This window comes from Ruditapes philippinarum, unplaced genomic scaffold (assembly GCF_026571515.1).
Source record: "Ruditapes philippinarum isolate M1 unplaced genomic scaffold, ASM2657151v2 ctg803_1_1_1_1, whole genome shotgun sequence".
In the NCBI taxonomy this organism is placed as follows: Eukaryota; Metazoa; Mollusca; class Bivalvia; order Venerida; family Veneridae; genus Ruditapes; species Ruditapes philippinarum.
The window spans coordinates 425917-440384 of record NW_026866327.1 but is presented as its reverse complement, the minus strand read 5'-3'; the positions used below and the strand labels follow the sequence as shown (position 1 = coordinate 440384).

Below are 14468 nucleotides of genomic sequence, written 5' to 3'. Positions count from 1 at the left end.
GGGGTAAAAATTGGCCCCGCCCCAGGGAGTTATTGATTTTCCTTATTTGTATATAGTAAAAACTTAAAAAAACTTCTTTTAAAAACCCAAATAGCTAGAGCTTACATATAAAGCATGAAACATCTTCTAGTTGGTGTCTACCTTGTTATTTCAAATAAAAGCAATGGGGTAAAAAATTGGCCCCGCCCCAGGGGGTCATTGATTTTCCTTATATAATTAAAAATATTAGTAAAAACTTTAAAAAAATCTTTTAAAAAACCCAAATAGCTAGATATAAAGCATGAAACATCTTCTAGTTGGTGTCTACCAAGTTTGTTCAAATAAAAGCCATGGGTTAAAAAATGGCCAGACTTTTTTTTTTGCTTGTAGCATCATCACCTTGTGATCCTCCACAAAAGTTAAAAAAATCATGTCCTTAGTGTCAAAATTGGCCCACCTCAGGGGTCACAATTTATATAGACTTTTATAGTAAATATATCTTTCAAAGACTTCTCTACAATGAGAGCCTGATAATGTCCAGAGCTTAAATATTTGCCTTGTGATCCTTCACAAAAGTTGTATCAACCATGCATCTGGTGTAAAAATGGCCCTTTCCTTGGGGGTCCATAGTTTACTAGGCTTATGTCGAAAATATTATTAAATCCTCTTTTATGAAACAGCAATGCGTAAAGCTTATTTTGCTTGTAGCATCGCTAAATAAACCCTACAAAGTCATATAAACTATGGCCCTTTTATCTTCCAGACCAAGGGCAAACATACAGTCAAAATTGTTAATTTCAGTTCTATATTTTTTGGTAAAACCCTGAGAAATTTGTTAGTAACTGTTATAATTCTCGTTTTAAGGTCGACTTTAAAAAATGAAATAGATATATTGTATAGTTATGGTCCCGTGGCCGCCTTGATCATAACTTGTTAAATTCTAGATGTACCTTATGGTGGCTGTATTGTGCAATTCGTGGTTTCGTACCGCTACCCCGCCAAGCGAAAGGTGATAATTAACAATTTAAAATGGGAAGGGGGTGCCCTGAGCAAAAGCACGATTATTAGCAGAGGCGCGGGGCAAAGATAGATAAATCTTCGCTCTACGGGGGTATATTCGCCCTTGCCGTTTCTTTTCTTAAATATCGCTCAACGCCCCTGCGTGTCGAAGTTTTATTTATTTATTTTCGCCCTGCACTCCCTTCTAATTAGCGTGTTTTCGCTCCGCACCCCCGCTATTTTATCTTATTAATTCTCGATTTTTCGCATTGCGGGTTCGCAGGGTGGAAAGCACGAATGGCACAAATCAGCCACCATAGTATTCTCTTGCTACTTGGCCACAACAACCCTTTGGACATGACCTTCAAGTAGATCAGACTAAACATTTTTTGAACATTTAACGGGAAATTTGTATTGAAATAGCTTTCAAAACTTGGTCGATACCAAAGAACGGGCGACCGTTGTTGAAACAAACCTGACTAGCGGCGATTTGGCGCGTGGTCATGGAAATGCCTGACTGCTTCCGTAAGGACTATACCTCCGTGACCTATTAGCCCTTGCAATGGCGCCTCAAAGCTTGAAGCATCGTCGTCATTATCAGCAAGCGGGTCAGCGTCATAATCCCTGACGGTATCCCAGCCATGTTTGTCGACAATTTTTAACAGCTTGTTTACGAATCTCCAAGGCCTGTTATGGGTAAACTCTTTGATAGCAGTAAAATTCTTAAAATTGCACAATACCTCTGTTCTATTTTTAAAGTCCATTGATATTAAATTGTCTTTTACAAGAATCTGGTTGAAGTTCAAAAGCACCTACTCTGGTAGTTTATTGGCGCAGAAAGTCCAAAAACTCTATTCTAGCTCGTCTCTCTGTTTATACAATGCCTTTTCTATTTGAGATGAAACCAGGGCCGAAGGCGTTCTGTTTTCCTCGCTTTTAGTATCCCTTCTGGGAAGCGAATCCTCTTCTTTGCACATTGAGTTATATCAATTTTTAATACAAATTTGGTGAACTGTGCATTCTATATGTGTAATAAACCTCGAATGACTTAAAACCCCGCGTTTACTTATGAAAACCTCGTGTCCCGTGCATTATTTCTACCCAAATATAAACCAAACAACAAAAAACAGATATAAAGTAGGATATAACATGTATAAAATACCAAAAAGGAAAAAAAAGTAATAAGTGTACCTGTTCCCTATCATATGGAGCACATAGTATTAAAAAGAAAAAAGGAATGCATGTACCTGTTCCCGACCCTATGGAGCACAAAGTTCCAAAAAAGAAAAATAAGTTTACCTGTTCCCGACGATATGGAGTACAAAGTACAAAAAAGAAAAAAAGTATTAAGTGTACCTGTTCCCGACCACATTGAGCACAAAGTACCGAAAGAAAAAAGTACCGACCATATGGAGCACAAAGTACCGAAAGAAAAAAGTGATAAGTTTACATGTTCACGAACATATGGAGCAAAAGCTATACACTTACACCCAAGCATGAAATGTCCTTTTATTTATCAAAAGGTTATTTCATCACATCATAGGTAACCAAGATATTTCTTACAGCCGTACGTTGGTATTATATCAATAGTGGCATTGCCTTTATCATAAGCTATTCTCGTAGGTAATTTAGTTTAACGTTATAAATATCTGGAATATAAGACCATTGTGACCACTTACACTTCAGATGATTTCTTAAACCTTATAATAGGAATTTTAAATTGAATGCCATCCTATAATTAGTGGTATCATAGTTTTGGGACCTTGCTGTTAAATCGTATACAAATACATGCACAGTGCGTTATCTGGAGTACAGATATAAGTTTCCAGCACTCCAAAGCATGTCCATTGAGTGGCTCATTAATTCTGGGTTTACTTATTGTGACGACAGAGTAAGGGAAAGCGATAGAAAGCATCATATTCAAATGCTCATTTTTCTTTTTTTCTGGGGTTTCATGTTATGACAACAGGGAACGAATTTTTACGTTTGACTATGATACAAAAGAGAAAGAACATCAAAACACTTTGCCATCTGATTAATACTCTGAGGCTACGCACCCTCGTGCAATTCAGATAGCCTCTTGTTTCCATGCTCTTTCTATTACTTGTCTTGATATAATACATTTATATAAGCGCAACGAGGCCTGCTAAATTTCCATCCGGTTCGCGGGACTAACTTGTCTATATAGGTCAGTCCATAAACAAAATCATTATAAAATCGAATTGACCTCCCTTTTCAAACAATGAAATTCTTGGCCAATAAAAACAAAGGAGGTAATCACTTGTAAAGCAATTAAAATTATTGCTATTAAGCAGGTGTTCGGAAAAAATAAGTAAAATTTTATATTCTCCCCACACGCACACGCACACGCACACGCACACACCAACACACACACACACACACACACACACACACACACACACACACACACACACACACACACACAAACAAACCTGTCTTATACTTTTTGAACTCCAATATATGCGAAAATTATGAATATAAATACCATACAATGTGTATTTAATTAGATTATAAATTATGGCCACATTGAATAGGGGAAATACGTTCTTGACATTGCTTTAAAGAGGTATTTTTTTAAAATGAAATTGATTCTAAATTATTGACCTGATAGACAGTACCTTCCAAAAACATCCCGGCCAAGTAAATTTAGCTAGGCCCAATTTACTGTTCGTTTTAAAACTTCAGATTTTAATTTTGTACAGGAGTTATCCCATCTTATTCCTGTCCCGATAAAAGTACCTAGAGACTGTCTTCTTACGGGAATTATGGCACGCATGTACAAATAAAACTGTAGAAAGAATTATATTTAGTTCCCTTATGAATAAAGTTAGTTTGAATGAAGTATATGCTCGACCATATAGAGCATGTTACTGCTCGTAATAAGGCGCATTAACGCGCTAATGTATGGACATAAAATAAGAAAATGGTGATTTAAAAAAGTTTGCTATGTATTTTTCTGCTATATGTTTCATACATATGTTAATAAATTGGTACTGTAAATATTTATTATTTATTTATGTATCCTGAAGTAGGCTGTTCAGGATTCAGAAAACCAAGTTAGAAATGCGCTGGAAACTTGTAATTTCGTTTATTTCTCATCTTATTGGAGGTATGCGTTGCGTAGCAATTCTCAACAATGGTGTCCTGTCAATTTAATTAATTTCTTTAATCCTGATTATTAACAATAATACTTATATTTACTTATAAAAATCGCTACCATTTAAATTAAACTTGTTTTTGTATTTTTTATGTAATCTTTCGAAACTCTGCCGTCCGTGTCATCGCTAAAATTTGCGGCGACGTTAACGTGACGTGAGAGTTTTTCGCAACTAAAGGTGAACATTATTAACTACTTAGATTTAAAGAATGTAAATGTTTCCTTCACATTTGTATATAAAAGGACCGCCTCCGTGGTCGTCGATAACTTGTAATCCAGTTACCTCTCTGGCGTGGGTTCGATCCCCGGGAGATGCTTTTGTAGTTTAGCGCGGAGGAAGGTTGTCAAGTACTAGTGTAACTCTCCAGGAACGATGGTTAGGAAACTACCCGCCTATATGACTGAAATACTGGTGGGAAAAGGCGTAAAACGTAAAATGAAACAAACAAACAAACATAAAAGGGAATTTTGAAAAAAATGCAGTTGACTACTTATTTTTTTAATATTTATACTGTAAATATCAACAAAACATCAATGGTTGCAACTAATTAATCACGAACGTACGGCCGGATTTGAAAACTTTTTCTGAGAATTCAAATTGCTGCACACACCAAATGGAACAAAATATTGTTTTTAGTTGGAAATGTATAGGATTTTAGCTAATCTGAGCATAACGTGAATCTGAGCATAACGTGCTCACACTGAACTATTGTGAGCGAACTGTATTCGTGCATCGTCAACTTTGTTTAAAACCATGGGTCAGTGTTGATAAAACTATAAGTAGGACTGTTTCTGGAACATGAAGTCTTTTCGAAACGTTCACAAATTATATTTCATGTAGAAATAGCGACCGAAAGTAAAAAAACAAAAAACTTAAAAATCTTCGAGACCACAAAGATTGCGCTAAGATATATGGCATGAAACATTGTCAAGTGGACATCTTTCAAGTTTGTTCAAATTATAGCTCTAGGGTCAAACGTTGCTCTTTGGGAGTCATGGGTTTTACTTACATGTATGTATTAAAAGCTTAAATAAACCTTTTCCAAAAAGAATTTCAAGGGCTAGAGCTTAGACATTTGGTATGTTGCATTTTGTATGTGGTGTCCAAATTATGTGTCGTGTACAGTGTTTCTCAGATAAGTGACGCTTTTGCTTTAATCACGGATTGTTTAATTCCACCAAAACACTGAGGGCTCGTATTGCTTGGCAGTATTGACCTGAGACATTTGAATATTCAATGACCTTTTGTCGGTAATTGTCGAATTCCGAAGTAAATCATACAGATTTTAATTAAGTATGACATATATAACGGTATAAATGGTTTAGTTACCGACACAGCACTTGCCTATAACTAGTCTCAGTGATAAATATTGAAGACTTTTAGTTTTGAATTGAAGACTGTATGTTCGAATCATCTTAAAGAAACATTTTTCATTATGTATTTTTTCAAATTATATTTTGCAAACTTGACTACTAAGTTTGTATACGTTCGGCGCCCCTGGCGGGCGGGTTGGCGGGTGATGGGCGTTCACTTTTGTCCGTAGAATATCTCCTACACCTATTGATGGATTTTAATGAAACTTCATAGAAATGTTAACCAGTATGGGAAGAAGTGTCGCACAAATAAGCTTTTGTGTCGGGAGTATTTTCGTGACAATGTCATCCTAATCACCCATTGTACGCCTTGAAAATGAGCAAATTTACATATAACGTCTATATTATGTTGTTTTTTTTTAAAAATTCTATAGATACATATTTTCATTGAGTGGTATGAAAATGACTATTTCATGTTATTTCATGTATGAGTCGCGGTAGCCACGAGTGAAATATGATAATTTTATACCACAAGATGAAAACAAATTCTGTATTTGTAGAAAAAACTTGGAATTATCTTTTTTATTATATACATTTCTCTTTTTTTGACATGAAAATATAAAAGACTTTCCCTTAAATTTTGTAAATTGACTGAATATAGCAGAAAGTAATCCGGCAAGATACCAGTGAAAAACTGAAAATACAGAAAAAAATGTTTTACTGTAGTGAAAAATATTTTGTTTTACAGTGAAAATACGGAAAATGAAAATACGCCTTTTACTTCATCAATATTTCTCTTTTTTTTATAAGTGTATAACAAATAATAAACTTGATCGGTATTATTTTACTGGTGATCTTAAATGTGCCTGAAAATAAGTCATGCGACATTTAACGGAGCGGTTGCGACATTTAACGGAACGGTTGCGACATTCTGCGAAAGAGAAAAATCAAACCTGGAAATGAAACCTGTAACATAAAGTACTTAGCTCTAAAACAGTAATGGGAAAGCAAGAATGCAACGCACAATTAAATGCTTTGGCCTACGAAGTCATAAAAGCTATAATTGAGTAAATAATGTGATGTCGCGGGTACGGTGTACGATTCAACGAGACGATTTTTTTTGTATTGCATGAGTCTATTGGAGTAAAACAATGGTGGAAAAATTTGCTAGGTTAAAGATGTTATAATTTTATGTAATTACAGCTTACAAATATCAATAGAAATGACAAGGATGTTGTATGTTTGTAATATCGACGCAGTTGAGATAGTTTAAAATATTTGTCCGTTTTTGCTAAGACAAATGTCAAAATGATTAGTCCGGTATTCAGAATACAGAGTTTCAAGTTTCTTTGAAAATAGAAGAAAAAAATTGGGATCCTGAAAAAATGTCCGGTTTGCTGACAATTTTTGTTTAGTGCGGGCCTTGGTTTGCGCTTTTTATTGTACGACTTTCACACGGAGTAAATGCGTGGTAAAACGTTATATCAACCAAAGTTTTTGGGTAAAAAGAACCAACATGTTTGGATTACGTTTTCCGGTTGAGAAAAAAGCTTTCCTGGTTTGTACATTTCGTTTGTAACTTCTTTATATTATATCAAACCATTTAAACAATTAAGCATATAAACATTTTAAAGCTAAAATAATAGAATTTATATTACTGTCTAAGTGTCTTTATTAGAAAAAAATGCATGTACAATGTCTTGCCATTTATTAACAAACCAATTTGGCTACAAAATATATAGTTTAATTGATGGGCTGTTTATAGTATTTTTCATGTTTTAATTTTTTTTACATTAACTGACGCCAAATAAAACAACGTGGCCAATAAAGTTCAATATTGTATTAATTCAAATTTTCAGTGTCCAAAAGTAATAAAAATGGTCTCGAATGGTTCAGAAAAGATTGAATTTCGAGAGTTATAAGTCAAATTTGACCACTATGTTGGAAATGTCATGTCACGGCTCGTTTATTTATTTTTTTCTAAGGTACATAAGTCAGTATCTAGTCCACAAAAAAGGACAAAATATGCAAATTTTGCAAATAAAACCTTTTATTGTCTGATAATATAACAATAAATTATCTAGGTAATTGGTTTCTTCGGACAGCATGTCATTAATTATTAAGATGTAAAAACGTTTGACAAATACATTAGCAATATTTAACATAATCTAATTTCATCCAAAGTTCCAATGCGTACCTAAGGTGTTTAGATTTGCTATGGAAGTGTCAAAGAATTAGGGTAAATATTTTACAGAATACAATAATAATGTTTCTATTATTTAAAACAAATTATTGTTTTATATAAATGATAACATGAACACAATTCTAAATGAAATTATTTATGAACCACGTACCTTATAACAAAATTACAAATAAAAACATCAAAGAATCAATAATAATGCAGATAATCTTACCTTGTCATTATAGCAAACACTGTGAGAGATGTTGCGCACTTTCATTGTTTCTCATGAACAGAACTCCATCAGAGTCCGAAATTTTCATAATATATATCGTTTTTATTGCTTCCGGGGGAGGTGGGGGTCACCACTTTTCCAGCTTTTATAGGCAGCTAAAGGGTTATCTTAAACAATTAATTGCGCAATAAAATGTATATAACGCCCTTTACGCCCATTATTTTCTGACATATTTAAAACTGAAAAATACACATTTATATTAATATTGAAGTGTTCTAAGTATATGCTAGTGTTCACCCGTTCTGTTGTACAGAATTAAGGAACTTAGACGGGAGCGATAGCGACCGGAGAATGTTTCTAATTTCTTTAGAACAGCCACGGGTGAATGTTCACATACTAAGAGAGGCAAGGTTTATTTGGCTTCTTCAATATTCAATTTTTAAGGCCACTACAAATGACTACTTTTTACAAACGCTGTTCCATGAAGCACAATGAAAAATAGAAGGCGACCGAATTTGATTTAGTATCGACTTTTGTTCTATGAAAATTAACACAGATTGTTTTAAGGAACCAGCCTTTTCATTCGATGACAAATTAAGCTGGACACTAAGCCGAATTAGAAACTTAAAAGGACTATTGCACAACAAATGCCCGAATGATAGCTTATAGCTTATAATTGTAACTTTGTACACAAGTGTGCTTTAAGAATATTAAAATCTGGAAACAAAGTGATCCCTCGGACGCATTAATCACAACAAAATTGCATAAGAATTGCAGACTCAATAAGATAATAATAATAATAATAATAATAACAAACACCTTATTTCATGAAGGTAACATATTAAGAAATACATATCTTATTTACAATATGACCTTCAATTAACAAGATAATGAAATTCACAAATATGAACACACATATCAAAAACATAAACAACAACCATTCAAATTGACAGACACATGCATGCATCAGATTCATTTAAAGGGAGACATAGGCAAAATTTTCAAATTTTAGATTTTAATTTTCTATCCAATATTCTATTAATGTCATCGAAATGAATAGACTTAGCAGTCTTTGGAACAAAATTTTTCTCCTTATAAAGAAAGAAATGTTGCTTTCCTAACCTGACCTAACGCGACCCACAATGAGATTTCACCATTGTTATCACTGTGAACTAAAAAAACGTAAACGAACCTGTAAAATGAGCGACTTAGGCTTGTTTTAATCTTACAATATCCACAATCTTTAGTGTTTTTTAACTTCTAGGGATTGCAATTGTCAAATGACTTGTTTTAAAACTTCTCTTTAGTTCTGTCTGTGTCGTCATTTTGTTCAACATATGTAGACTTATTTACGTTTTAAACTCACAATATAAAGTATTTATGCAGAAAAAAAACATGCTGGGACTTTTAATCACTTTTAAAATCTTCATTTTAGCGTAAATTAGTAAATATGATCAATTCAATATTTTGTCATATATTTGCCTGAGTATCCCTTTAAATTGTATATCAAGTAAATATTTTTTCATATGCAGGGTCAATAAGGGGTGTCAATGTTGGCACTTATATAGTTTAGTTAAATTTAGGCAGTCGAATTCAACTTTGTATTTCAGAAATGACATGAATAATGAATAACTTTAACGAGAGCTTTAAAAAGCAAATGAAAGAAAAAACACATAAACAAGAAAGAGGTCGTTTCAAGTTAAAAAATTCAAACAACCAAAAACTGTCGTTCAAAATGATCACTTTTTATGCTGTTTCATTTATTTTATGTTTTGTGGGTAAAAGACTTTATACACCTTTAGTGTTGAAATAAGATGCTGCTTTCCCTTGCTGCTACGAGATTTCACATTTGAAGAATGAAAAGTACAATCGTTTTAAGTACATTAAGTAAAACATTTTCCGTGGATATTCTTTACGTGAATGTTATGTTGGAGTGTTAGACAAACTTTCGGTTGTCCTCAAAGCAAGCACATGTTGAGCGCAACAAAATAATTCTGACGTTAGTCCATCTAAAAATCTTATTGAAAATTGCTCTAATAACTTCGTTACGAACTTTTATCATTTTAATGAATAACATTTTTTTTCTCAATATTTTTAGGTAATTACGGTCATCTCTGTTATCACGCTTATGCTGATTGTCGATGTATCAGAACGTCATCTTACAATTATAGGAAAGCAATGTGAACGCCATGAAAACAATTCTAATCAACTCTGTGGAAATTGTGTCTGGAGCAGACATTTTAAAACACGGACAGTATTATATGATGGTGGTCGAGAGCTACAAATAGAAAATCTTGCAAATATTACAGTGCTCAGTGAAAATCAATGCAAATATAAAAAATTTCTTGTATATAAATGTGACTCTTCTATGTTGTGTGGCGGTTTGGCGGATCGACAGAAAGGCATAATTTCAACATTTCTTTTGGCTCTTTTAACAAACCGTAAGTTCATTATTGACATGACAAGCCCCTGTGCGTTGGAAGAGTTTTTAGTGCCAAACGTTTACAATTGGAATGTGTGCAAAACATTTTTAAAAACTATACCAAACGAAGAGATAAGCAAACTCAATTATGTTCAAAACTACAAATTCCTTAATGGAGTAAATAAGTTTGACTTTGATAGCAATTGGACTAAAGATGCAATTATTTTAAGATTGAACGGATATGCAATTAATGAAATAAGACAACATATAGACGCAAAGACAAGATTGGAATGGCTCCTGAATTTAACTAACGAGGTAGTTATACATATAGTACTTAATACATTATTTAAACCAGGTAAAAGATTGTTAAATGATGCCATTAATCTTTATGATAATCATATTAAAGGAAGATCTTTAGTCTGCTCACATATCAGGAAAGGTAAAAACCCTACAATTCCTACAGATAATATACTTCGTTTTGGACCACCAAATGAAACCGTGGTATTTGACTTTTTAAAAACACTTGACAAGAAAGAAACCAATGCTATTTATATTGCCGCTGATTCAGAAGAAGTGAAAAAAAGTGCTAAAAGCAACCTCGCGGCATACATAAACATCAAACGGACAATCGTTCATATAGACAGACTAGGGGAATTTAAAAAACTAAAGACGGAAGCATGTGATGGATTTTATACAGCAATTTTTGAGCAGTTTATTCTCTCATTATGTGATAAGATGGTCTTGACACGGAGTGGCTTTGGCACAATAGCGGCTTATATGAGAGGAGTGTCTGAAGGTTTGTTCCTGTATCATCCAAAACTGAAACAGATTGTTGAGACTAACCTAACAAACATACAAACGGTTTTTAAATTTCTTTGATGTCATCTCGTTATCTTTCAACTGATATTCTTTCTAAGTCATGTTAAATGGAAAACTTTTTAGGGCGGTAGGAAAGCTGTTAAAACAGTGTTGTGCCAGCTGAAAAAGCATTCCATTTCTATTGATAAATAATACGATATCAAAAAGCCCTGTAAAAAATACATGAATGTTTTTAATTAGATGATATAACTAACGATTTGTTGTCATGAAAGCAAAAAATGTAATGTGTACATTGTAATTAACATACATATATAGCTGCATGATAGTACGAACACGCTAAAGGTTTGCGTACAATGTTCATGTAATTTATTTCATGCGTTATAAAATGTGACTTATGGACTTTCAGCTAGTATATATCATTATTTGATCCAAGAAAGAATCAATTTAAATATATGTTTTACTTCAGTCTGCATTGTTTTTATATTCTGAATCATATTGTTTCATATTGTACCGGAAGTAACATGACCTTTGGTGTAAAACTAAAACGCTGTACATTTTGCTTGTTTTCTTTTATTAAATCTGTTTTCTGATGTCAAAATATAGGGGTCATTATATATCATTTAAGTACATCACGTTTCTGATTCTATTGCACTCGTACATAGATTTGACAAAGCGCTAAAGCTTTTGCAGGTGTATATGCGTCAAGTAGATAAAAGAATTCACATAACTTGCAAAGCAATATAGAATTTTGATAAACGAGTTCAAGAAATTGTTTGAAAGCAAGCTTTTTGACAGCCGATGTTTTAACTGGCATGTAGTATAAAGAAAGGGTTATAGGAAATGGAAAATAAGATAAGATTCAGTATTATACTAAACATCCTCATAAAACATGGTAAACACTCGTTTTATTTGTAAACAATACATTATTTTATGCAATAATCAAATGAGCCGCGTCTAGACAAAACCAACATAATGCGTTTGCGACCAGCATGGCTACAGGCCAGCCTGCGCATCCGCACAGTCTGATCAGGATCCATGTTGTTCGTTATCAGTTTCTTTACTTGCTATAGGGTCTGTAAGCGAACAGAATGGATCCTGATCAGACTGCGTGGATACGCAGGCTGGTCTGGATCCATGCTGATCGCAAACCCATTATGTTGGTTTTGTCGTGACGCGACCCAAAAGATGTTCGTAATACTTTCTCTGACATTTCACCACGAAAGTTTTACAAAAAATGTTGCGTTCTTTGAACGCCGTCCTTTCTTGTTGATCTTGTTTTTCATTTTTTTTTATAAATCTTTTTTAACATGGCCTCTTTGGTTGTGGATTTAGCTGTATACTCATGTATCAAAAGTTATTTCCATCTAACAAATATTAATAAAAAATGTATGAAATAAAACGTTTTTATACGAAAAAAATAATTTCAAACACGTTTAAAACTTTAAAAAAAATTAAAAACCGTTTTATTCAAGATATCAAATTAACTCTTAAAGGGTATAAATCTATATCTTATGAAATATTTTAATGAAATTCATCAACAGTATTAATTATATTGGTTCCATTATTATATGGTTGATTCCCGAATAAGTTGTAACATAGAATGTCTCTCATAAAATATACATGAATGATGTACCTAAACAGAATAAAATGTTCCGGAACAAAATATCATTTTGCTTTTAAGTAAGGTTTTATCCGTTTAGTAATAATTGTGCGAATGCACCATTCGCTTTTAAGGCAATAAATTACCATATTTATTTCATACAACTATTTTGGAAGTGTACTTTATTGAAATTGAAACAATAATTTTTGCATCAGATATAAAGCTTTATTCACTTTAATTAAAGCGACACTTTTGCATCATGTCTCAACTTAGAGTAGTCAAAGTAAGAGCAGGTATTCCACTATACACTTTATGTTATGTCATTTTTAACCATATTTGTCGGAAATTGGATGTAATCAAATGAAATGTAGTGTACGGGGCACGAGTTCTATAAGGGCCACGTACATAAATTTTTAAGTAACTTATAAATTGCTTGAATTATCCTCGAAATAGTTATCTTTTAGCGTAGTTCTGGTCATTGTTTGTTACTTAAATAAAAAATAACATTAAAAATCAGCACATTTCTCGTGTACCCACTGTAAACATCCAACAGTCAGGGTGAGAGTATAAGTTTGAGACATCGCGTTCATTGAAAACAAATTAGACACAAACTCAAGCGTTTTACTAAATAACAGTTATTTTTTAGAAAATTGAAATGAAATTTATGATACATTGCAACAAGATAGATAAATTTTGTTAAAAAAGTAATACTTAAAATATTTTTTTCTTATCTATATATGCAAGGGTCAGTAAAGCTTCAGGTACAAAAATTAATCTGAATAAAACATGAGCACTGATAAAAAGAGTAAAACGAAAAGAAAGAAAAACCTAATTTACAACATGTGCTGACTGCGAACAAATCGACGGAAACGAAACATTTTATAGCGGTATTTAATGAGGATTTTATGACATTTTTATTTAGACGTTGACAAAAATAAATAAATCTGAACTATTACAGCAAATAAAGTAAGGGTTAATTTACTTCAAATGTCAAAGTAACTACGTTATATAATCCACCTCACAAATCTTTTAGACTTTATGATAAGTTAAGAGGCGTGCGTGCAATAAACAAAATGTAAAAGCAACATATCTCCATAAATATTCATGCTAATTTTATGATTTTGAAAATGTTTTTAAAAGTAAAATTTTGTAAAGTGAACAAGGGAAATAATTTAAACATTACAAAACGACACATTCAATACACGGAATATATACCAAAAACGAGGTCAGAATAATCAAAAACAGCTGCTAAATATACTGCTAAATCAGTCATTAATCGCACGCAGCATGTGCATTATTACTGAAATATTGAATTATTTCACTTAAATTCCTTAACATGTTAGCACACTGTTCTCAAGTTTGAGTTACTTGAAATATCTTGGCTCACCTGGAGGTTACTCGCGTGCTTCTAAAGAGACCCCAATTACTTTCAAGAAGTACGTACCAAATGTACTAGAACTATGCTTCGTAATCAAGACTAATAAGTTTGTCCGGGGTTTTTGTTGTTTTTGGTTGGACTTTACAAATTCAGTGCATTTATATGTACAGAGATTGTTAAAATTGCTACAAACGTTTATCAAATTAATAAATACATGAAAATGTTCTTCTTGGAATTTCCCGCCTTTCCAGTGTTTATTTATTCTTTCGAATTTAACATTTTTCACACTTGAAACAAATACGTTATAGCTTTATTTCATTTCATAATTTAATGTTGTTTATAGCATACCCGTGTCGAGTTTTGGA

General features: G+C 32.9%; 1 protein-coding gene across 1 annotated transcript; it reads left to right on the top strand.

Annotated features, from left to right (window-relative positions):
* Window positions 1–6668: 6668 nt before the first annotated feature.
* Window positions 6669–12504, top strand: LOC132732135 (uncharacterized). The gene is made up of 2 exons (XM_060718502.1): window positions 6669–7028; window positions 9983–12504. Exons 1-2 carry the CDS (start codon window positions 6987–6989, stop codon window positions 11183–11185), a joined length of 1245 nt encoding a protein of 414 aa, XP_060574485.1. The 5' UTR covers window positions 6669–6986; the 3' UTR covers window positions 11186–12504.
* Window positions 12505–14468: the final 1964 nt, after the last annotated feature.